The sequence below is a fragment of the Ailuropoda melanoleuca genome, unplaced genomic scaffold (genome assembly GCF_002007445.2).
Source record: "Ailuropoda melanoleuca isolate Jingjing unplaced genomic scaffold, ASM200744v2 unplaced-scaffold7480, whole genome shotgun sequence".
Lineage (NCBI taxonomy): Eukaryota > Metazoa > Chordata > Mammalia > Carnivora > Ursidae > Ailuropoda > Ailuropoda melanoleuca.
Genome location: NW_023250281.1, coordinates 295019 through 317652, shown reverse-complemented (window position 1 = coordinate 317652; position 22634 = coordinate 295019). Strand labels below are relative to the sequence as shown.

At 37.7% G+C, this 22634-nt stretch overlaps 1 protein-coding gene across 1 annotated transcript; it reads left to right on the top strand.

The window, feature by feature from the left end:
- Positions 1-3515: 3515 nt before the first annotated feature.
- Positions 3516-4325, top strand: LOC100479113 (olfactory receptor 6J1). The gene has a single exon (XM_002926910.2). The coding sequence runs from the start codon at positions 3516-3518 to the stop codon at positions 4323-4325; it is 810 nt and encodes a 269-aa protein (XP_002926956.2).
- Positions 4326-22634: the final 18309 nt, after the last annotated feature.

The following is a 22634-nucleotide window of genomic DNA, read 5'->3' as shown; positions in this document are numbered from 1 at the left end:
AAACTACTTTTGTTTGAAATACATCATTTTTTTTATTCTTTAAACTCCTCTGGGAAAGCAAAGTGTTCTCTGTATATTGGAGTCACAAAGGAATACACTCATTAAAGTTTCAGGAACACAGAGAGTGAAAACATGACCCTTCCCCACCCAGCTATGCTCCCTGTGGGCATTAGGCTGAGGAGCTGCTTTCAAAACTGTTTCACCCTCTGGAACTATTCCTGTGCAGGGTCTGGAACTGGGGACTTATCCTGTATTATGTTGTCATCATAAGGGGTGGCACAGAGCAGTTTTTATGAACCCCAGTTCCTGAGCCCAAGAGCTGAGTTTCAAAAGGAAAAAAAAAGTAGCACAAAGATGGGCATTTCTTCTACTTTTCCTTCATCTAAGTCATTTTTATTGGACAGGGGGCACTTCTTGTAAGACAGGACAATGGGGTGATAGAGAAAGATTTCTGTGTTTGAAAGAAGATGGGGGACTTCGTAAAGGTATTTTCTGTGTATGAGTTAGTCCAGTGAGAGCAAATGCACCCACATTTAATAGTTTACATTTGCTTGAAACTGAGGTGCTAGGGAAGTTAGAAGAACATTGTATGACTAGATCTTAACTTAATATTTTATTGTAAGAAAGTCAGGATTGATTCATTTTAATGAGAAATAAACTTCCATACTCTCACATATTTTTCTTCAGGATTTCAAACATTGCTTCATTTCTGTAGTATCTACTTTGCCTCATTAGTTTCCTGAACCCCAACCCAAACATTCAATGTCTAGGTTTACTTCAAGGCACATTCATCAAATAGTTGTTCCAACTTTTATAACAATCTTATTTCTTATCTATTCTGAGAGATTCTCCCTCTCTTTATCTTCCCCTCCCTCTCTCTCTCTCCATTGATCTCTCCATCCCTCTCCCTTCCTCTGCCCCTCCCTCCTTTTCTGTCTCTCACTCTCGCTCCCTCCCACTCTCCCTCTCTCTCTGTATCTCTCCCTTGCTCTCTCTCTCTCTCATTTCTATTTCTGATATTGAGGCATGTTGTCTGAATTCAGATTATCAAGTACATTGCCTCACTTGCAGCTGTCACTAAAATTATTAAATATACATTTGTTAGCCTTGGTCTTCTGTCTACCTAACATTTCTTTGTAATGCTTACTGTATTATGTATCCTGACAATCAGCTCTTAAAAGGAATTTAACATTGTGGATTACAGATAGAGTAGGACCCATTTTATTCTTGTAATATTTAATTTATTTATTTGAGAGAGAGCAAGAGCAGGAGCAGGGGCAGAGGGAGAAGCAGACTCCCTGCTGAACAGACAGCCTCATCCTGGGATCATGACCTGAGCAGACACTTAATCAACTGAGCCACCCAGGTGCCCACGTATGCCCCATTTGAATATCACTGGTCAGTTAAGATTCTTTCCTTACAGCTACTCTAGATAATTAAATAAAAATAATTATGTGGGCATTTATAACATTGGAAATATTTATCTTACAGGGTTTTCCTCTGTCTAGTATACTAGCTGATACTGTGAAATCATATTTATTGTATTGCTTAAAAATAGACTCTTTAAAAATTGGAGATTATATTTTAGATATTTTGGCCACTTCTGAACTAAAATCCAATCCTACCTTTTGTTGTAAATGAATCTTAATTATAAATAATTGCAGTATTGATTACAATTAGGGGATTTGTTCTCTTATTCCATTTGTAATATTACAGACATTTCCTATAATTCATTTTTAATTACTTAATCTTAATAATGCTCATATGATTGATTTTTTATTAAATTCTCTCTGAAACATATAGAAAATGTGTCAAATTCTCTTGTTACCATGTTTTTTTTTCATTTCTTCTTCTATTTCTAAAATTTGTCTGCCTTAAATTTGATGTGATCTCTCATGTCATATAGTTTCATGACATTTGATCCATTCTTTTATCTAATTTTGTGTCCCTTGCTTTGATAATGATTTTTCTACCATTAATATGACACCACATATTTCAGTTTCTCACAAGTGTTTCCTAAAATATTTTTACCAATGCATGTGTTTTTTTACATTTTGAGCCATTTTATGTTGTATGTGCTTCTGACAACTGTATTGGTTTTATATTACAGTTCTAGATGAATAACAGTACCAGGGAATATATTAATATTTAATGGTACAATTCTTACTGCTCAGATTTATAATTATTGTTTTCAATATGGTTCTTGTGTTTTTTTGTTTGTTTGTTTACTTTGATATTGCAAAAGATAAATATGATTATTTTTATCCCATTGTGTGTGTGTGTGTGTGTGTGTGTGTGTGTGTGTGTGTGAAGTCATTTTGGTAACTCTGATCTCTGTCAAAGTTACATGATCTATTTCTAGATATACTACTGTGTTTATTTTTTTACATGATTATTTCTCAAACTTGAGGATTCTTTGTGTACTTCTTCTCCCAAGTCATTGTAAGTTTATTTTTCCTTTTCTGTAACTAATTCAGACACAAACCTGTAAAGATTGCCTTGTCCCATCAAATATAATACTCCAAAAATATAACTGAAAATTATCAAGGCTTTTATACATATTAACACATTATTGTATAATTCTTTACAATACAAAATTTTCAAGAAGAGATTCATTTTGGCAGGATTTAGTACAGTGCAATGAAAAAAAAAAGGGCTAAAAAGGAAGGATTCATTGAAATCTATAGAGATAATTGGAACTTAAATAAAAACTTAAAAAGGTAATAGTAAACACACAAAGGTGGATAAGCTAATTCACATATTTCCCTACCTTAACTGGCAGTTGGATTGTCAGAGTTTCAGGTGGGAAAATCTGGCTGCCATGTCTTCACATTGTCCACTGTGGCTCTGGAACCTAACTGCCCCATTGACTTGAAGCTGGAGTCTATACTCTGTATGTGCCCTTTCAACATCTAGACAGCCCAGTTCCTATAAGACAAACACTGGAAATAAATTGTTTTTATATTTATAGGTAGCAATTAAATATTCCATTGGTGTATTTTGTCAGAACATTTACATGACAATGTTCTCATTGAGAAAACATAATTGCAATTATAAATTTAACATACCTTTGTAAAGATTCATGGAATATAAAAAGGAAAGAAGCTGATTTTTTAAGATTATTTATGTATATTGTTGATGAGATAGATAGAGAGAGAGAGAGAGAGAGAGAGCATTGGCAGGGGGAACAGCAGGCAGAGGGAGAAGCAGACTCCCCACTGAAAATGGAGTCCCACACAGGACTCAACGCCAGGACTCTGGGATCATAACCTGAGCCAGAGGCAGACGCTTAAGCTATTGAGCCACCCAGGCCTCATAAGAAGCTGGGTTTTTGAAGGATATATTATACCCAATTATACTATCAGTTGCCTTGATCAATTTTGCCAGAAGAAATGTTGCTAAAATAATTTATTTTAAATTTCTCTTAATTTTCTTAATTTTATGAATGATTCACCATACTTTTGTTTTCTCTGCTATCATTCTCTTTACAGTAAAAAAATTATGTATATATAAACATGGAAAGAGGGAATTGGACAGTGGTGACTGAGTTTATTCTTGTGGGGATGCCAACGACCAGAGCCCTTGGGGTCCTCTTGTTCATGATTTTCTTATTGGCCTATTTGGTGACAGTCCTTGGAAACACCGTCATCATTACCCTGATCCTCCTGGATTACAGGCTTCACTCACCCATGTATTTCTTTCTCAGCAATCTCTCTTTCAGTGAAGTATTAACTGCCACCTCTGCTGTTCCCAAGATGCTGGCAGGCTTCCTGTCAGAAAGAAAGAGCATTTCATTTAGTGGATGCCTCACCCAGTTGTGTTTCTACTTCCTTTCTGGATGCACTGAGTTCATAATTTTTGCAGTCATGTCCTATGATCGCTATGTTGCAATTTGCAGCCCCGTCCAGTATCCTGTAATTATGACCAGCTCACTCTGTGTGCGTCTTGTTATCCTCTCATGGGTGGGTGGCTTTCTCCTCATTCTCCCATCCATTGCCGTTAAGGCTGGGCTTCCATACTGTGGCCCCAATGTGATCAATCACTTTTTCTGTGACAGTGCCCCACTCCTCCACTTGGCCTGCGCTGACATCCGTGTCATTGAACTCTTGGACTTCCTCAGCTCCCTTGTCCTGCTCCTCAGCTCCCTCTCCCTCACCGTGGTCTCCTATGTTTACAATCTCCACCATTCTGAAGATACCCTCAGGACAAGGTCAATGCAAAGCCTTTGCCACCTGTGCCTCTCACTTCACTGTGGTCTCCATGGGCTATGGGATCTCCATTTTTGTCTATGCCCGGCCCTCCCAGAAGAGCAGCTTGCATCTTAACAAGATCCTCTTTATCCTCTCAACTGTCATCACACCACTCCTGAATCCCTTTATCTTCAGTCTACGGAATGAAACCATGAAAGATGCACTGAAGGACAGCTTGGTCAAGGGCAAGAACTGCCTCAAGCAGATGAGGTCCAAGTGATATGATCTTTGAGAATCATCTTACTCCTGTGATCCTCAGCTTCATCAATGATTCTAGAAATGTCCCATGAAGTATGTAAATTAATGATAGTGTTGGTTATGGAAGTATTTTAACTTGATAATATAAAATATTCTAGTTTCCCATGCATGCTAGATTTTGAAAAATCCGTGTCAATAATTTAAATTTTCATTTCCAGTTGGTAATAAATGTAATGGTCGGTAGGAGTAATAGAAGTAGTAGTATTCACTAAGAACTCTATTTCAGATATCACTTGGATGGAAATACATATTTATATATAATAGATACAAAAAAAAGGTTTTAGAACATTTCTGCACCCAAAACACACGCAGATATACAGGAATTCCAACTCAGAATAGGATTTAAATGTTTCAATGGGCTGAAATTTTATCTTACATTGGAATGGCGTATAGTTTACTAATTTTTCTTTGTTCTTCAATTCAATTCAATTTTATTTATGTCATTTCTATTTAGATTAAAAGCTTCTAAAGAAAGTACTTAAGGATGTATATGTTCCACAGTAATTTCAAGTACAAGTATTTCATAATTCAGTGTTGCTTTTAGGAAAATCTACTACACTTACTTTAAAGGAAGGACTACACAACAGATGATAATTAAGGAGCAAACAAAGGGAAGGAGCAAGTAACAGATATGGATTTATCAAGGACAAAGAATAGAACATTTTTTTTGCATAAGCCAGGAAATAATCATTTGGCAACTGATAATATTAGAAATTCTGCTTTAGAAAAATCCATGCTCATATATGCTCCAGGAAGTTTTCTGTACATCCAAGCTGCTGATTAGAGATATCAGAGAAATGGGAAATTGAACATGAAGGCAGAGTCATATGAATTATCTTGATTGAAGAATAGAGGGGATACAAAGAAAGATGAGTAGCACCAAAGGGAGCCTTGTCACAATTTGATGTGCTTTATTCTATGTGTATTTATACTTCCAGGGTAGAAACAGGTGAACTATGGGAAAAAGTATGAAGAAATAGTGATTGAATACTCCCCAATTCAGATTATAAAAGTGACAGATTTCCACAAAGAAAAAATAAATAAAATGATAGCAAAACTCATACAAGATCTTTATTAAGTTAACAACAATTAGGCACATACTAGCCAAACTGCTATAAACCTCTACTAATGATAAATTTTGCAAGTAAATACAGGAAGAAGGGGCTTATCGAATACAGAACAAAACAGCTAAAAGTCATTCCTGAGTTTCCATCAAAATGTGGTAGACAGATGACAACAGAAAGACATGTTTTAAGAATAAAGAAGGTATTCTATGGGCATAATAAGCAAAGGGATGATGGAATAACCAGTGATATTAACTAAATACATTTCAAGGCGAACATTATTGCAAAAAGTAATCAAGAGTATTATGTGATGGAAAAAGGAGACAGTTTCAAGAATGTCATAATATTCCAAATTATGTAACAATGTAACAGAGCATCTAGTTCATGAAGCCAAAATTTATAGAACTTCAAGGAAAACTCACTGATCCACAATCCTAGTAAGAGAATTTAATATGGGGGCGCCTGGGTGGCACAGCGGTTAAGTGTCTGCCTTCGGCTCAGGGCGTGATCCCGGCGTTATGGGATCGAGCCCCACATCAGGCTCCTGCGCTATGAGCCTGCTTCTTCCTCTCCCACTCCCCCTGCTTGTGTTCCCTCTCTCGCTGGCTGTCTCTATCTCTGTCAAATAAATAAAAATAAAAAAAAATCTTTAAAAAAAAAAGAGAATTTAATATGCTCTCTCTCAGGGATTGATAAACACTAAGTAATTATCAGTAAAAAATATCAGTAAGCATACAGAATTTGTAAACACTATCAAACAATTTGATGTGACTAAACATTAAAAAACACACTATCTTCAGAACAAACTTTCTATTCATAGAGGAGGAAAAACTGTCCTGTGTCCACTTAGGGTCTCTGTCTGGTCCTAAGAATTAACTCTACGTAAACCAAATTAGTAGGAGAAAAGTGTACAAGTTTCATTGGATTTTTACAATTACATGACAGCCTTCATGAGACACTGAAGACCTTATGTAATGACAAGAGAAGGAAAAATCTTTTTTTTTTAATATTTTTTATTATATTATGCTAGTCACCATACAGTACATCTCTAGTTTTTGATGTAAAGTTCCATGATTCATTACTTGCGTCTAACACCCACTGCACCATGCAATATGTGCCCTCCTTAATACCCATCACCAGCCTATGTCTTTCAAAAAAGGGAACAATATGGGGTGCCCGGGTGCCTTAGTCATTAAGGGTCTGCCTTCAGCTCAGGTCATGATCCCATTGTCCTGGGATCGAGCCATACATCAGGCTCCCAGTTCAACAGGAAGCCTGCTTCTCCCTCTCCCTTTCCCCCTGCTGGTGTTCCCTCTCTCACTGTGTCTCTTTATCCAATAAATAAATAAAATATTTTTAAAAATGTGAAACCATATGATAATTGTCTTTCTCTCCTTGACTTATTTCACTTAACATAACCTCCTCCAGTCCTGTACATGTTGCTGCAAATGTTGGGTAATCTTTCTTTCTGATGGCTGAGTAATATTCCATTGTATATATGGACCAAGACTTCTCTATCCATTCATCTGTTGAAGGACATCTTGGCTCCTTCCAGAGTTTAGCTATCGTGGACAATGGTGCTATGAACATTGGGGTGCATAGAGCCATATGATCCTCTCTACTGATGCAAAAAAAGAGCATTTGACAAAATACAGCCTCCTTTCCTGATTAAAACCCTTCAGAGTGTAGGGTTAGAGGGTACATTCCTCAATTTCATAAAAACCATCTATGAAAAGCCCAATGCAAATATCATTCTCACTGGGGAAAAGCTGAGAGCCTTTCCCTTAAGATCAGGAACATGACAAGGATGCCCACTCTCACCATTATTTTTCAACATACTAGTAGAAGTCCTAGGAACAATAATCAGACAACAAAAGAGAATTAAAGGAATTCAAATTGGCAAAGAAGAAGTCAAACTCCCTCTCTTCACAGATGACATGATACTTTATATGGAAAACCCAAAAGACTCCACCCTCAAATTAATAGAACTCATACAACAATTCAGTCATGTGGCAGGATACAAAATCGATGCTCAGAAATTAGTTGCATTCCACACACGGACAATGAGACTGAAGAAAGAGAAATTAGGGCATCTATTCAATTTACAATAGCACCCAAAACCATAAGATATCTCAGAATAAACTTAACCAAAGAAGTAAAGGATCTATACTCTAGAAACTACAGAACACTGATGAAAGACATTGAAGAAGACACAAAAAGATGGAAATGGATCAGAAGAATAAACATAGTTAAAATGTCTATGCTACCCAGAGCAATCTAGATTTTCAATGCCATCCTTTTCAATGCCATCCTGATCAAGTACCAATGACATTTTTCAAAGAGCTGGTACAAACAATCCTAAAATTTGTGTGGAACTAGAAAAGACCCCAAATTGCCAAGGAAATGTTGAAAAAGAAACACAAAGCTGCGGGCATCACGTCGCCTGATTTCAAGCTATAATACAAAGTTGTGATCACCAAGACAGCGTGGTACTGGCACAAAAACACTTTTTTTTTTTTTAAGATTTTTTAATTTCTTTATTCGACAGAGATAGAGACAGCCAGCGAGAGAGGGAACACATCCTGATCAAGTACCAATGACATTTTTCAAAGAGCTGGTACAAAGCCTGATGTGGGGCTCGATCCCATAACGCCGGGATCAGGCCCTGAGCCGAAGGCAGATGCTTAACCGCTGTGCCACCCACGTGCCCCACAAAAACACTTTTTTTTAAATTTAAATTCAATTAGCCAACATAATACATCATGAGTTTTTGATGTAGTATTCAATGATTCATCAGTTGTGTGTAACATCCAGTGCTCATCACATCAGGTGCCCTCCTTAATGCCCATCACCCAGTGACCCCTTCCCTCAATGACCTTCCCTCCAGCAACGATCAATGTGTTTCTTATGATTAAGAGACTCTCCTGTTTGTCTCCCTCTCTGATTTCTTCCCATTCAGTTTTCCCTCCCTTCCCCTATAGTTATATATTTTGAATAAAGTAATTGAATGTCTAGAAGTCTAATTCTTTGTTCATAGCATAGGCAAATGGCAGATTTTATAGGAAACTTCTGAAGAGTATTTTAATGTTTGTATAACATTTTATACTGTCATTAGAGATGAAAGTTCTCCCATATCACACACATGTCAATGTTTGGTGTTATCTATTATTTTTTAAAGCCACGGGGGATTATGCAAAGCTGTATATCCCTCTCTTTTGAATTTGCATTTGATTACTAATGATCCTGAGCTTATTTTAATGTACTGATATGCCATGAGCTGAATATTTTGCTTAATGGCTGTTTCACCTTTAAGGTATCCTTGCCTATATTTTATTCTACAATCATATAGTTTTACCTTTTATATATAAGGAATAAATTAATTTTTCCATATGAAATGTGGTGGAGATGAAATGTTCTTCAATAAGTTTGCATAAATATTTTTGTCTCTGATATTTTTTCCTGTATCTTTCCTAAATTTTCCTTAGATTTACTGAAATCATTCATATAACATATGTAACTTTAAGGTATATGACATGATGATCTGGTAAGCATATATTGTGAAAAGATCATTATAATAAGGTTAGTTGACACTTCTATTCCCTCAAATAATTACCATTTTATAGCAATAACATTTAAAGTCAACTTTTTTTTAAAAGATGTTATTTATTCATTTGAGAGAGAGAGAGCACAAGCAGGGGTGAGGGGCAGAGGGAGAGGGAGAAGCAGAGTCCCCACTGAGCAGGGACCCCCATGTGGGACTCAGTCTCAGGATCCTGAGTTCACGGCCTGAGCCCAAGGCAGACACTTAACCAACTGAGCCACCTGGGTGCCCCTTAAGTCAACATTCAAAATAATGTTCACATATTCAATACAATATTGTTAATTATAGTCACCATGCTATACATTTGATGTCAGAACCTTAGGCCTCTTTGAGGCTGAAGTATGTGTCATGTGACCAACATCTACCTGTTTCCCACATTACCAACCCCTGGCAGCCAACATTCTAATCTGTCTTTTTGACTTTTTAGACTCCATATATAAGTGAGAACATGTAGTATTTGTTTTGGTCTGTCTGACTTGTTCACTTATCATAATGCACTAAATATTTATTGATGTAGTAAATGGCCAGATTTCCTCCTTTTTATGGCTGAATAATATTCCATTATGTATTTATATACAACATTTTCTTTATGCATTTACCCATCAGTGGAAACAGAGGTTGTTTCCATATCTTGGCTTTTGTGAATAATGCTCTGGTGAGCATGGGGTGCAGACATCTCTTAAGAATGATTTCATTTCTTTGGCTATATAAACAGAAATGAGATTACTAAGTCCCATGCTAGTTTCTATGTTTAGTTTTTCTTCAAGACTCTACATAATGTTTTCCTTAGAGATTGTAATAATTTATCAACATTGCACAAAGTTTCCTTTTTCTCCACATCGTAGCCAACACTTGTTAGCTCTTGTCCCTTAATTAGTAGCTATTCCAACAGGTAGGAAGTGACATTTCATTGTGGCTTTGATAGCATTTCCCTGATGATTGGTGTTTGGAGTCTAGGTCCAGGGGTTGGACTGGTCTGAGATGGGCTGGGGTGTCTGGCCCTGGGACCTGGTCTGATTCTGGAGTTGGCTGGAAGGAAGCATGGGTCTGTGGTAGTTGGCTTGGCACTGGATCCAGATAGAGACTTAGTGTTGCAGCTCCCTAGCTGGAGCCTGGTTAGCAGGGACTGGATTGGAACCAGCAGACAGAGGAACCACTTAGGCTGCAGGAGTTGGCCAAAGCCAGGTGGTCCAGGAACCTGGGTTCATTTAAACGCAGGATGGATCATGAGAGCTGCCTAAGGCTGCAGGAGCCCCATGTGGTCACTGGAGTTGATAATGTGCTGTGATGAACCAGAATCTTGGGTTAGCAGGAGCTTTCAGAGAGCCACTTAGGACCATGAGGAGTCATCATGGTGCTGGAGTCAGCTGAATCAGGGGGCTGTAATGAAGTCAGGCAGTCACTTCCTCTCTTCCTTGGGGGAAGGTGTCACTGCTCTGCCCTGGGCTGCACAGGTAGGGGGGATGAATGATATAGGTAATGTGAATCTATCTTCCCTACCTTCATCAATATATCTTTTCTGATTTCTGTGCTTCATCCAGGAGCTGGAATTCCTCACCTGGAATTCTTGGCTCTTGTGAAAGTATTTTTAGACATGGATAGTTCTTCAAAAAGATGTTTCAAGGTTAAGGGGTAATGAGTTCTAAAAATTTCTGAGCCCCCTTTTTGATAATGTCACTTCTCCCTCATGATGTACTGATTAGTATCTTGCCCCCATTAAATTGCCTTCCTGCATTTGTCAGAGATCAGTGTTCAGAACTTGCAGGTCTATTTCCATACGTTTTATTCTGCTTTAATTATCTAGTTACACTTTCACCAAATCCACAATGTCTTCATTACTGGAGCTATACAGTAAACCTTAACTTAAGATACAGTAAATCTTCCAAATCTGAGAGATTTCATTTAAAAATTTTTCCAAGATTCTTTCCATTATTCTTACTTTTTAATTTATTTTTTTATAATAATAGTTTTTTTTTGTATTATGTTAGACACCATACAGTACATGCCTGGTTTTTTATGTGAAGTTCCATGATTCATTAGTTGCGTATAACACCCAGTGCACCATGCAATACGTGCCCTTCTTACTACCCATCAGCAGTCTCTCCCATTCCCCCACCCCCCTCCCCTCTGAAGCCCTCAGTTTGTTTCTCAGAGTCCATAGTCTCTCATGCTTCATTCCCCCTTCTGATTAACCCCCCTTTCTTTATCCCTTTCTTCTCCTACTGATCGTCCTACTTCTTATGTTCCATAGATGAGTGTAACCATGTGATAATTGTCTTTCTCTGCTTGACTTATTTCACTTAGCATTATCTCCTTCAGTGCCATCCATTTTTTAATGACCTTGTAATTTTTTCCAAAAATTATGCTTGAATTTGGTTGAGATTGAAGTAAATCTTATGCATTGGGGTTTGTATCTCAATTATTTTATTATTGACTTCTGTATTTTACTTTCTTTTCTTTATTGTTTTCAGTTTTTTTTCAATATATCACATTTGTCCTCCAACTTCTCAAACATTTTGTCAATAGATTCTCTTTTACATTTTATTCAAATTCAAGTTAGTTAACATAGAGCGTGTTATTAGTTTCAGGGGTAGAGTTGAATGATTCATCAGTTGCATGTAACACCCAATGCTCATTACATCAAGCGCCCTCCGTAATGCCCATCACCCTGTTACCACATCCTCCACCCACCTCCCCTCCAGAAACGCTCAGCTTGTTCCCTATAGTTAAGTCTTATGATTTGCCTCCCTCTGTCTTAATCTTATTTTATTTTTCCTTCCCCTCCCCTATGTTCATCTGCTTTGCTTCTTAAATTCCACAGACATGAAATAATATGGATTGTCTTTCTCTGAATGACTTTTCTTGCTTAGTATAAAATGCTCTAGTTCTATCCACCCTGTTGCAAATAACAATACTTCATTCTTTTTGATGGCTGAGTAATATCCCATTACAGATCTTTATCTATCTATCTATCTATCTATCTATCTATCTATCTATCTATCATCTATCATCTATCTATCTATCATCTATCATCATCTCACATCCTCTTTATCCATTCATCACCAGTTGACAGACACATAGGTTCATTCCATATTTTTGATATTGTGGACATTGCTGCTATAAATATTGTAGTGTGTGTGCCCCTTTAAATCACTATGTATGTATCCTTTGGATAACTACCTAGTATTTCTACTGCTGGGTCATAGGGTACCTCTATTTTTAACCTCCATACTGTTTTCCAGGGTTGCTACACCAGCTTGCATTCCCATTAACAGTGTAAGAGGGTTGTCCTTTCTCCACATCCTCACCATTATCTTTTGTTTCCTGACCTGTTAATTTTAGCCATGCTGAGTGGTGTGAAGTGATATATTGTGGTTTTGATTTGTATTTTCCTGATGATGAATGAAGTTGAGCATTTTTTCATGTGTCTGTTAGCCATTTGTATGTCATCTTCGATTTTTGTTTTCTTGAGTGTCAAGTTTGGCAAGTTATTTATAAATTGTATTTATATACTTTTTTATTTTTAGGATTTATATATTTATTTGACACAGAGAGAGAGAGACCAAGAGCACAAGAAGGGGAAGTGAGAGAGGGAGAAGCAAGCTCCCCTGCTGAGCAGAGAGCCCAAAGTGCGGCTCAATCCCAGGACCCTGAGATCATGATCTGAGCTGAAGGCAGAAGCTTAACTGACTGAGCCACACAGGCACCCCAGTTCTTTGTAGATTTTAGATACCCACCATTTATCACTTGCAAATATCTTCTCCCATTCTATAGGTTACCTTTTAGTTTTGTTGATTGTTTCATTTGCTGTACAGAAGCTTTTTTATCTTGATATCCTAATAGTTCATTTTTGCTTTTGTGTCTCTTGCCTCCAGAAATGTGTCCAGTAAGAAGTTGCTGCATCTGACTTTAAAGAGATTGCTGTCTGTATTCTATTCTAGGATTTTGATGGGTTCCTGTCTCTCATTTAATTCTTCCACTCATTTTGAATTAATTTTTGTGTATGGAGTAAGAAAGTGGTTCAGTTGCATCCTTCTCTAAGTTGCTGTCCAATTTTTCAACAACATTCATTGAAGAGACTGTCTTTTTTCCACTGGATATTCCTTCCTGCTTTGTTGAAGATTACTTGATCATAAAGCTGAGGGTACATGTCTGGATTCTCTATTCTGATCCACTGAGCTATGTCTCTGTTTTTGTGCCACTACCATACTGTCTTGAGGAATACAGCTTTGTAATAAAGCTTGAAATCAAGAATCATGATATCTCCAGCTTGTGTTTTCTTTTTTGACATCACTTTTGCTCTTCAGGGTCTTTACTAATTCCATAGAAATTTTAGAATTGCTTATTCTAGATCTTTGAAAAATGCTGGTGCTATTTTGGTAAAGATTGCATTGAACATATAGCCTGCTTAGGGTAGTATGACATTTTAACAATATATATATATTTTTCCCAATCCATGAGGTGGAATATTATTCCATTTCTTTGTGTCTTCCTCAATTTCGTTCATAAGTGTTCTATAGTTTTTAGAATACAGATCTTTAACCTCCATGGCTAAGTTTATTCCAAGGTATCTTATGGGTTTTGGTGCAATTGTAAATGGGATAAATTCATTGATTTCTCCTGCTGTTTCATTATAGCTGTATAGAAATGCAGATGACTTCTGTGCATTGATTTTTGTCCTGTGTCTTTGAGATTTCATATATCAGTTCTAGCAGGTTTTTTTTAAGGTATTGATAATATTTTTTATTATAATATGTTAGTCACCATACAGTACATCCCTAATTTTTGATGTAAACTTCCATCATTTATTACATGCATTTAACACCCAGTGCACCATGCAACTCGTGCCCTCCTTAATACTCATCACAGCCTATCTCATCCCCCACCAAAGCCCACAGTTTCTTTCCCAGAATCCATAGTCTCTCATGGTTCATTCCCCATTCTGTTAACCCCCCTTTTCTTCTTTCCTTTCTTCTCGTACTGATCTTGCTACTTCTTATGTTCCATAAATGAGTGAAACAATACGATAGTAGTCTTTCTCTGCTTGATTTATTTCACTTAGCATTCCCTCCTCCAGTCCCATCCATGTTGCTGCAAGTGTTGTTAAATCGTTCTTTTTAATGGCTGAATAATATTCCATGGTATACATGGACCACTATTTCTTTTTTTTTTTTAATTTTTTTATTATATTATGTTAGCTACCACACAATATATCGCTGGTTTCTGATGTAAAGTTTGATGATTCATTAATTGTGTATAACACCCAGTGCACCATGCAATACGTGCCCTCCTTACTACCCATCACCAGTCTATCCCATTCCCCCACCCCCCTCCCCTCTGAAGCCCTCAGTTTGTTTCTCAGAGTCCATACTCTCTCATGCTTCATCCCCCCTTCTGATTACCCCGCCTTCATTATCCCTTTCTTCTCCTACGGATCTTCTTAGTTCTTATGTTCCATAGATGAGAGAAATCATATGATAATTGTCTTTCTCCGCTTGACTTATTTCACTTAGCTTTATCTCCTCCAGTGCCGTCCATGTTGCAGCAAATGTTGATAACTTGTTCTTTCTGATAGCTGAGTAATACTCCATTGTATATATGGACCACAACTTCTTAATCCAGTCATCTGTTGAAGGGCATATTGGCTCCTTCCACGATTTAGCTATTGTGGACATTGCTGCTATGAACACTGGGGTGCATAAGGCCCTTCTCTTCACTACGCCTGTATCATTGGGGTAAATACCCAGTACTGCAATTGCTGGATCATAGGGTAGCTCAATTTTTAACTTTTTAAGGGACCTCCACACTGTTTTCCAGAGTGGCTGTACAAACTTGCATTCCCACCAACAATGTAGGAGGGATCCCCTTTCTCCACATCCTCTCCAAATATTGTTGTTTCCTTCCTTGTGAATTTTTCCCATTCTAACTGGCGTAATGTGTTATCTCAGTGTGGTTTTGATTTGAATTTCTCTGATGGCTAATGATTTTGAACATTTTTTCATGTGTCTGTTAGCCTTTTGAATATCTTGATTAGAAAATTGTCTGTTCATATATTCTGTACATTTTTTGATTTGTTTATTTATTTCTTGTGTGTTGAGTTTGAGAAATTCTCTGTAGATCTTGAGGCTCCCCCTTAGTTTTTTTGAATGTTTCCTAGGCTGTGCAGAAGCTTTTTATCTTGATCAAGTCCCACAAGTTCATATTTCCTTTGTTTCCCTTGCCTTTGGACATGTGTCAAGAAATAAGTTGCTGTGCCGATGTCGTAGAGGTTGCTGCCTAAGTTTCGTCTAGGATTTTGATGGATTCCCATTTCACATGGAGGTCTTTGATCCATTTGGGGTTTATTTTGTGTATGGTGTGAGAGATTGGTAAAGTTTAATTCTTTTCCATGTAGCTGTCCAATTTTCCCAGCACCATTTATTGAAAATACTGGTTTTTTTCCACTGGATGTTTTTTCCTGCTTTGACAAAAATTAGTTGGCCAAAGAGCCGACGGTCCCTTTCTGGGTTCTCTATTTTTTTTTTTTTATGTGTCTGTTTATGTGTCAGTACCATGCTGTCTTTGTGATCACAGCTTTGTAGTATAGCTTGAAATCTGGCAATGTGATGCCCCCAAATTTTTTTTTCCTTTTTAAAAATTCCTCAGCAATTTGGGGCCTTTTCTTCTTCCACACAAATTTAAGGACTATTTGTTCCAGTTCTTTGAAAAATGTCATTGGTATTTTGATCGGGATGCCATTGAAAGTGTAGATTGCTCTGGGTAGCCTAGACATTTTAGCTATGTTAATTCTTCGGATCCATGAGATGGAATATTTTTCCATCTTTTTGTGTCTTCTTCAATGTCTTTCAAGAGTAATTTGTAGTTTCTAGAATATAGATCCTTTACGTCTCTGGTCAAGTTAATTCTGAGATAACATATGATTTTTGGTGCTATTGTAAATGGAATGGATTCCCTAATTTCTCTTTCTTCAATCTCATATTCGTATATAGAAATGCAACTGAGGGGCACCTAGGTGGCACAGCGGTTAAGCATCTGCCTTCGGCTCAGGATGTTATCCCGGTGTTATGGGATCGAGGCCCACGTCAGGCTCCTCTGCTATGAGCCTGCTTCTTCCTCTCCCACTCCCCCTGCTTGTGTTCCCTCTCTCGCTGGATGTCTCTATCTCTGTCAAATAAGTAAATAAATAAAAATCTTAAAAAAAAAGAAATGCAACTGATTTCTGAGCATTGATTTTGTATCCCGCCACATTACTCAATTGCTCTATAACTTCTAGTAGTTTGGGGGAGGATACTTTTGGGTTTTCAATATAGAGTATCATGACATCTGTGAAGAGACACAGTTTGATTTCTTTGCTGATTTGGATACCTTTTATCCCTTTTCATTTTCTGATTGCTGTTGCAAGGACTTCCATTACTATGTTGAATAGTAATTGCGAGAGTGGTCATCCTTGTCATCTTCCTGATCTTAAGGGAAAGTCTTCGAGCTTTTCCCCATTGAGAGTCATAGCTGCTGTAGGCTTTCATAGATGGTTTTTATGAAATTGAGGAATGTGCCCTCTATCCCTACACTCTGAAGGGTTTAATCAGGAAAGGATGGTGTATTTTGTCAAATGCTTTTTCTGCCTCTATTTAGAGGATCATATGGTTTTGACTCTTTTCTTGTGATATGATCTATCACACTGATAGATTTGCGAATGTTAAACCAGCCTTGTATCCGAGGGATGAATCCCACTTTGTCATGATGGAAAATCCTTTTAATGAACTGTTGGATCTTATTAGCTAGCATCTTGTTGAGAATTTTGGTGTCCATATTCATCAGGGAAATCGTTCTGTAATTCTCCTTTTTGATGGGGTCTTTGCCTGGTTTGGAGATCAAGGTAATCCTGGCCTCATAGAACGAGTTTGGTAGTTTTCCTTCTGTTTATATGTTTTGAAACAGCTTCAGGAGAATAGGTATTATTTCTTCTTTGAATGTTTGGTAGAATTCCCTGGGGAATCCATCAGGCCCTGGACTCTTGTTTTTCAGGAAGTTTTTGATAACTGCTTCAATCTGCATAATTAATCAGTCTGTTTAAAAAGTCAATTTTTTCCTGTTTCAGTCTTGATAGTTTATAGGTTCCCAGGAAGGCATCCATTTCTTCCAGGTTGTTTAATTTATTGGCATAAAGCTGTTGATAATAGTTTCTAATGATCCTTCCTATTTCATTGGTGTTTGCGGTGACCTCTCCCTTTTCATTCATAATTTTGTTAATTTGGGTCCTTTCTCTATTCTTTTGAATAAGTCTTGCCAGTGGGTAATTGATCTTATTTATTCTTTCAAAGAACCAGGTTCTCGTTCTTTTGATCTGCTCTACTGTGCCCCTGGTTTATAATTCATTGATCTCTACTCTAATCTTGATCAACTGCTTTCTCATGCATTGGTTAGGCCTGTTCTTCTGTTGTGGTTCTAGCTTCTTGAGGTGAGAATATAAAAACTGCATTTTAGATTTTTCTATTCTTTTGAGTGAGGCTTGGATGGATATGTATTTTCCCCTTAAGATTGCCTATGCAGTGTCCCATAGGTTTTGGACCATTGTGTTTTCATTCTCTTTGGTCTCCATAAATTGTTTAAATTGATTTTTTTTTAAAGATTTTATTTATTTATTTGACAGAGATAGAGACAGCCAGTGAGAGAGGGAGCACAAGCAGGGGGAGTGGGAGAGGAAGAAGCAGGCTCATCGCGAAGGAGCCTGATGTGGGGCTCGATCCCATAACGCCGGGATCACGCCCTGAGCTGAAGGCAGACGCTTAACCGCTGTGCCACCCAGGTGCCCCTAAATTGATTTTTGATTTCCTGGTTTATCCAATCATTCTTGAGCAGGATGGTTCTGAGTTTCCAAGTGATTGAGTTTCTTCAAATTTTTCCTGTGATTGAATTCTAATTTCAAAGCACGGTGGTGTAGAATATGCAGGGAATAATTTAAATCTTTTGGTATTGGTTGAAACCTGTTTTGTGATCCAGCATATGGTCTATTCTGGAGAACGTTCCATGTGCATTCGAAAAGAATGATTATTCTTTTGTTCTGGGATGTAGTGTTCTCTATATATATCTATCATGTCCATATGATTCAGTATGGCATTCAAAGCTCTTGTTTCTTTGTTGATTTCCTGCCTAGGTGATCTGTCTACTGCTGATAGTGGAGTGTTGAGGTCCCCTACTACTAACGTATTATTATCTATATGTCTCTTTATTCTTGTTAAGAGTTGGCTTGAATATCTTGCTGCTACCCTGTTGGGGGTGTAGATATTTAAAATTGTCATATCCACTTGTTGGATACATCCTTTATGAATAATATAGTATCCTTCTGTATCTCTAAGTACAGTCTTTAGTTTAAAATCCAATCTGTCTGATATGAGAATTGCTACCCCAGCTTTCTTTTGAGGTCCATTGGCATGAAAAATGATTTTCCATCCCTTCACTTTCAGTCTGGATGTATCTTTATTTCAAGATGAGTCTCTTGTAGATAGGAAATGGATGGCTCATGTCTTTTTATCCAATCTGCCACCCTGTGGCATTTTATGGGAGCATTTAGGCCATTTACATTGAGAGTAATTATTGAGAAATATTATTTTAATGATGTCATGTTGCCTGTTAAGTCTTAGTTTCTATAGATTGTAAATTTCTGTTCTGTATCACTCTTGGGGCCTTTTACTTTTGTAGAACCCCTCTTAATGTCTCCTGTAAAACTGGTTTCATGGTTATGAAATTGGTCAGTGATTGGCGATACTGGAAGTTCCTTATCTCTCCCATCAATTCTGAATGACAGCCTTGCTGGATAAAGGATCCTTGGCTGCATATTTTTCTCTGAAAGAACTTTAAAAATGCCCCCCGATCCTTTCTTTCATTCAGTGTCTGTGTAGACAAGTCTGACGTAATCCTAATATTTTTGCCTTTTTACATGAGAAATTTCCTTGCCCTGGCCACTTTCAATATTGTATCCCCGCATCTAATATTTGTGAATTGCACTATGACGTGACGGGCTTAGGATTGTCATGGTTGAATTTGGGAGGGCTCCTCTCTGTCGCTTGGACATGAATCCTTTTTTCCCTTTGCTAGATTGGGGAAGTTTTCAGCTACAATTTGTTTAAATATCTCTTCTAAACCTCTCTCTTTATCCACCCCCTCAGGGATGCCGATGATTCTGACATTGGAACGATTCATTGAGTCAGTAATATCCCATAACCTACATTCTTGAGATTGGGTTTTTTTGAGCCAAGTTTCTGTTTTAAGTTTCTTTTCTACCACCCCATCCTCCAATTCACTAATTCATTCTTCTGCCTCTTTTACGCTGGCTGTCAGAGCATCTAGTTTTGACTGCATTTGATTCACAGTATTTTTAATTTCTGCCAGATTTGCTCTCATTTCTGCCCTTAGAGATTCTACATTCCATTATTATTTTCGTTAATATTTTTTTCAAGTCTACACATCATCTTGACCATTGTTACTCTGAACTCCATTTCTGATAATTGGTTATATCCATATCCATCAGTTCTGTGGCAGAGGCCACAGACTTATTGTCTTTTCTTTGCTGGAGGGGATTTCTCCTTCTCGTCATTCTGATGAGGAGAGGTTGTGGGCTTGTCCAGAGCCCAAATTATTGACCAGGACCCAGGCAGTGTGCTCTTGTTTTATAGGAACCTTAGGGATGTGGGCTTCTTGATTTTTCAGCCTGCCTTCTGGGGGAGGCGGTTGCCACTCTGATATTTAGCAACCCTGCTTGGGTAGAGTCTCCCTGTTCCTTGCTAGGGGGGATGGGGTTTGGCACAATGTTAGCTGGTATTTCTGGGTTTTTGTTTCTGGTGGCTTTCCCTGGTGGTTTTCTATGACTCTTCTGAAAATCATAGCAGCAGTGGCCATATCCTAGCCTCTGTCTCAGAACAGAGAGATCGCAGTCCGCTCTCCCCTGAGCTCTTCTGGCCTCTTTAACTCTGTTTCTGTTGGTGCTGCTAAAAACCCTGCAGCCGGCATCCCAGCCCTCACTTCCAGGGCCGGCATGTCTCTGTCCTTTGTGTTTCTAACTCCGTTAGCCTCCAGCCACCCCAATGCACGCTCACGAGCTCCCTGCTTCAGTGAGGTTCGTGCACACTCCGGAGTGCAGGTTTTCAGTCTGGTTGCATACGCGCTCCTGAGCTCCCAGTCTCAGTCCAGTTCCAGTGAGTGCTCCAGAGGTCCGGTTTTCAGTTTTTATGCGTTCCTAGGCTCACGGTCTCAGTCTGTTCTCTTGTGGGTGCCCATCTGCGAGTCCGGCAACTCCCCAGTGTGGGCGACTACCACTTCCAGGCACCCAAGCATGGGGGCTCCCTCCCCTTTCTGTTCATCTTCCAATGTCTGTGTGCAGATACATGGCTCCCCGCTTCCTACCTCTATACTCAGTGCTGGAGATGCTCATTTGTAGAGTTCCAGATGTATCTTCCTATGTCTCAGGCTGATTCCTTGGGTTTTCATATTGGTCTGGTACCTATCCAGCTCGAGTCAGGGGACAAGCTGAAAAGAGGACTCCTACTCCTCTGCCATCTCCTCTCCCCAGACCAGTTCTAGGAGTTTTTTGATGGAGTCTTTGTGTTTTTTTGTTTGTTTGTGTTTGTTTTTGTTTTTACATAGAGTATCATGTCCTCTGAGAATACTGAAAGATTGACCTTTTCCTTGCTGTTTCAGATGTATTTTATTTCTTTTTGTTGTCTAATTGCTGAAGCAAGCCTGCCAGTACTATGTTGAAAAACACTGGTGAGGGTGGACATCCCTGTCATGTTCCTGACCTTATGGAAAATCTCTCAGTTTTTCCCTTTGAGGATGATATTCACTGTTGGTCTTTCATATATTGCTTTTATTATCTTGAGATATGTTTGTTCTATCCCTACTTTCTTGAAAGATTTTATCAAGAAAGGTTGCTAGACTCTTATCCTTTCTTTAATTAATGTGGTGTATCATGTTGATTGATTTGCAGGTATTGAGCCACCCCTACAGCCCACAAAGAAATCCCACTTGGTCATGGTGATTTTAATATACTGTTGAATCTGATTAGCTAGTATCTTGTTGATAATTATTTCATGCACCTTCATTAGGGATGTTGGTCTGTAATTTTCCTTATTAGTGGGGTCTTTTTCTGGTTTGGGGACCAAGGTAAAGCTGGCTTCATATGAGTTTGGAAATTTTCCTTCCGTTTCTATTTTTTGCCACAGTTTTAGAAGAATAGGTAAGAATTCTTCTTTAAATTTTTGGTAGAATTCCCCTGGGAAGCCATCTGGCCCTGGACTCTTGTTCATTAGGAGATTTTTGAATAGTGCTTCAATGTCTTCACTGGTTATGGGTCTGTTCAGGTTTCCTATTTCTTCATGTTTCAGTTTTGGCAGTTTAAATGTTTCTAGCAGTTTATCCATTTCTTTCAGATTGCCTGTCCATAGGTATTTTAAATCTATGTCAGTTAACACTATCATTTATTTTGAGTTTACCCACAGAATTGAAGATTTCTGTTTGCTTTCCGTAGATTAGTTTTACTCTATCACTATTTCCTATAAATATTCCTGGAATATACATTATGCTAAAAATGTTAAAATAAAGGATAATAAAAAAAATTCTTAAGTTGAAAGTCATAAATTATTTTTTTTCTTATTAATGGCAATTAAGTCAGTTTAGACAGTTTTCTGTAGTGACAAATTTTTATCTTACTGCTTGAAAATTTAGCCAAAGTATAAAGGCTATTGTAGCTGTTGGGATAGATTAATGGTGCCCTGAAAACAAGAATGAAAATAATTCTGTGGTCTGTACAAAATGCCTTAAATTGCTGATTGCCAATGGAATATTCTTATAATGAGGATATCACCTTCTCACAAACAAATCTGAGTCACTTGTATATCATCAATTAAATCCCCACAGAGATGCACACTCTAATTAATTTCCTGCAATTCACAAAACTAGGTACATCCTTGTTTATTTTACCAGAAACTTTATAAATGTCATAATTTTAAGGCAAGAAATATTGTTTTCTCCTACTTTTCTGAAAGTGAAAAATTGTTAAAAAATAGATACAACTTTTTTAGGCCACTGTGCATGTTTATATTTTCATGACCTAAGGATAACATAGGGGTTCATGTTCACATTGAAACAAAATTTGCTTTTACATAAGCTTGTTGATGGTCATCTGTTTTAATGGAAGAGGAACACAAGCCAAACACTTGATACCCTCCCTTGAATTGACCCTGATGTGGAAATACCTTTTTTTAAATAAAATTCTCTTTATTTTATTTTTTTAACACAGTAAATGATTTATTTATTTTTTTTGAAGATAAAATGGGATTTTTTTTCTAATAATTTTTTTATCATATTATGTTAGCCACTTTTCTGAAATTGGACATGCTCCTTTAAAATTAGTGAACGTAAACTTTGAAAGCCTAATGTACAGTAGCGTTGTTAAATTTGAGTATG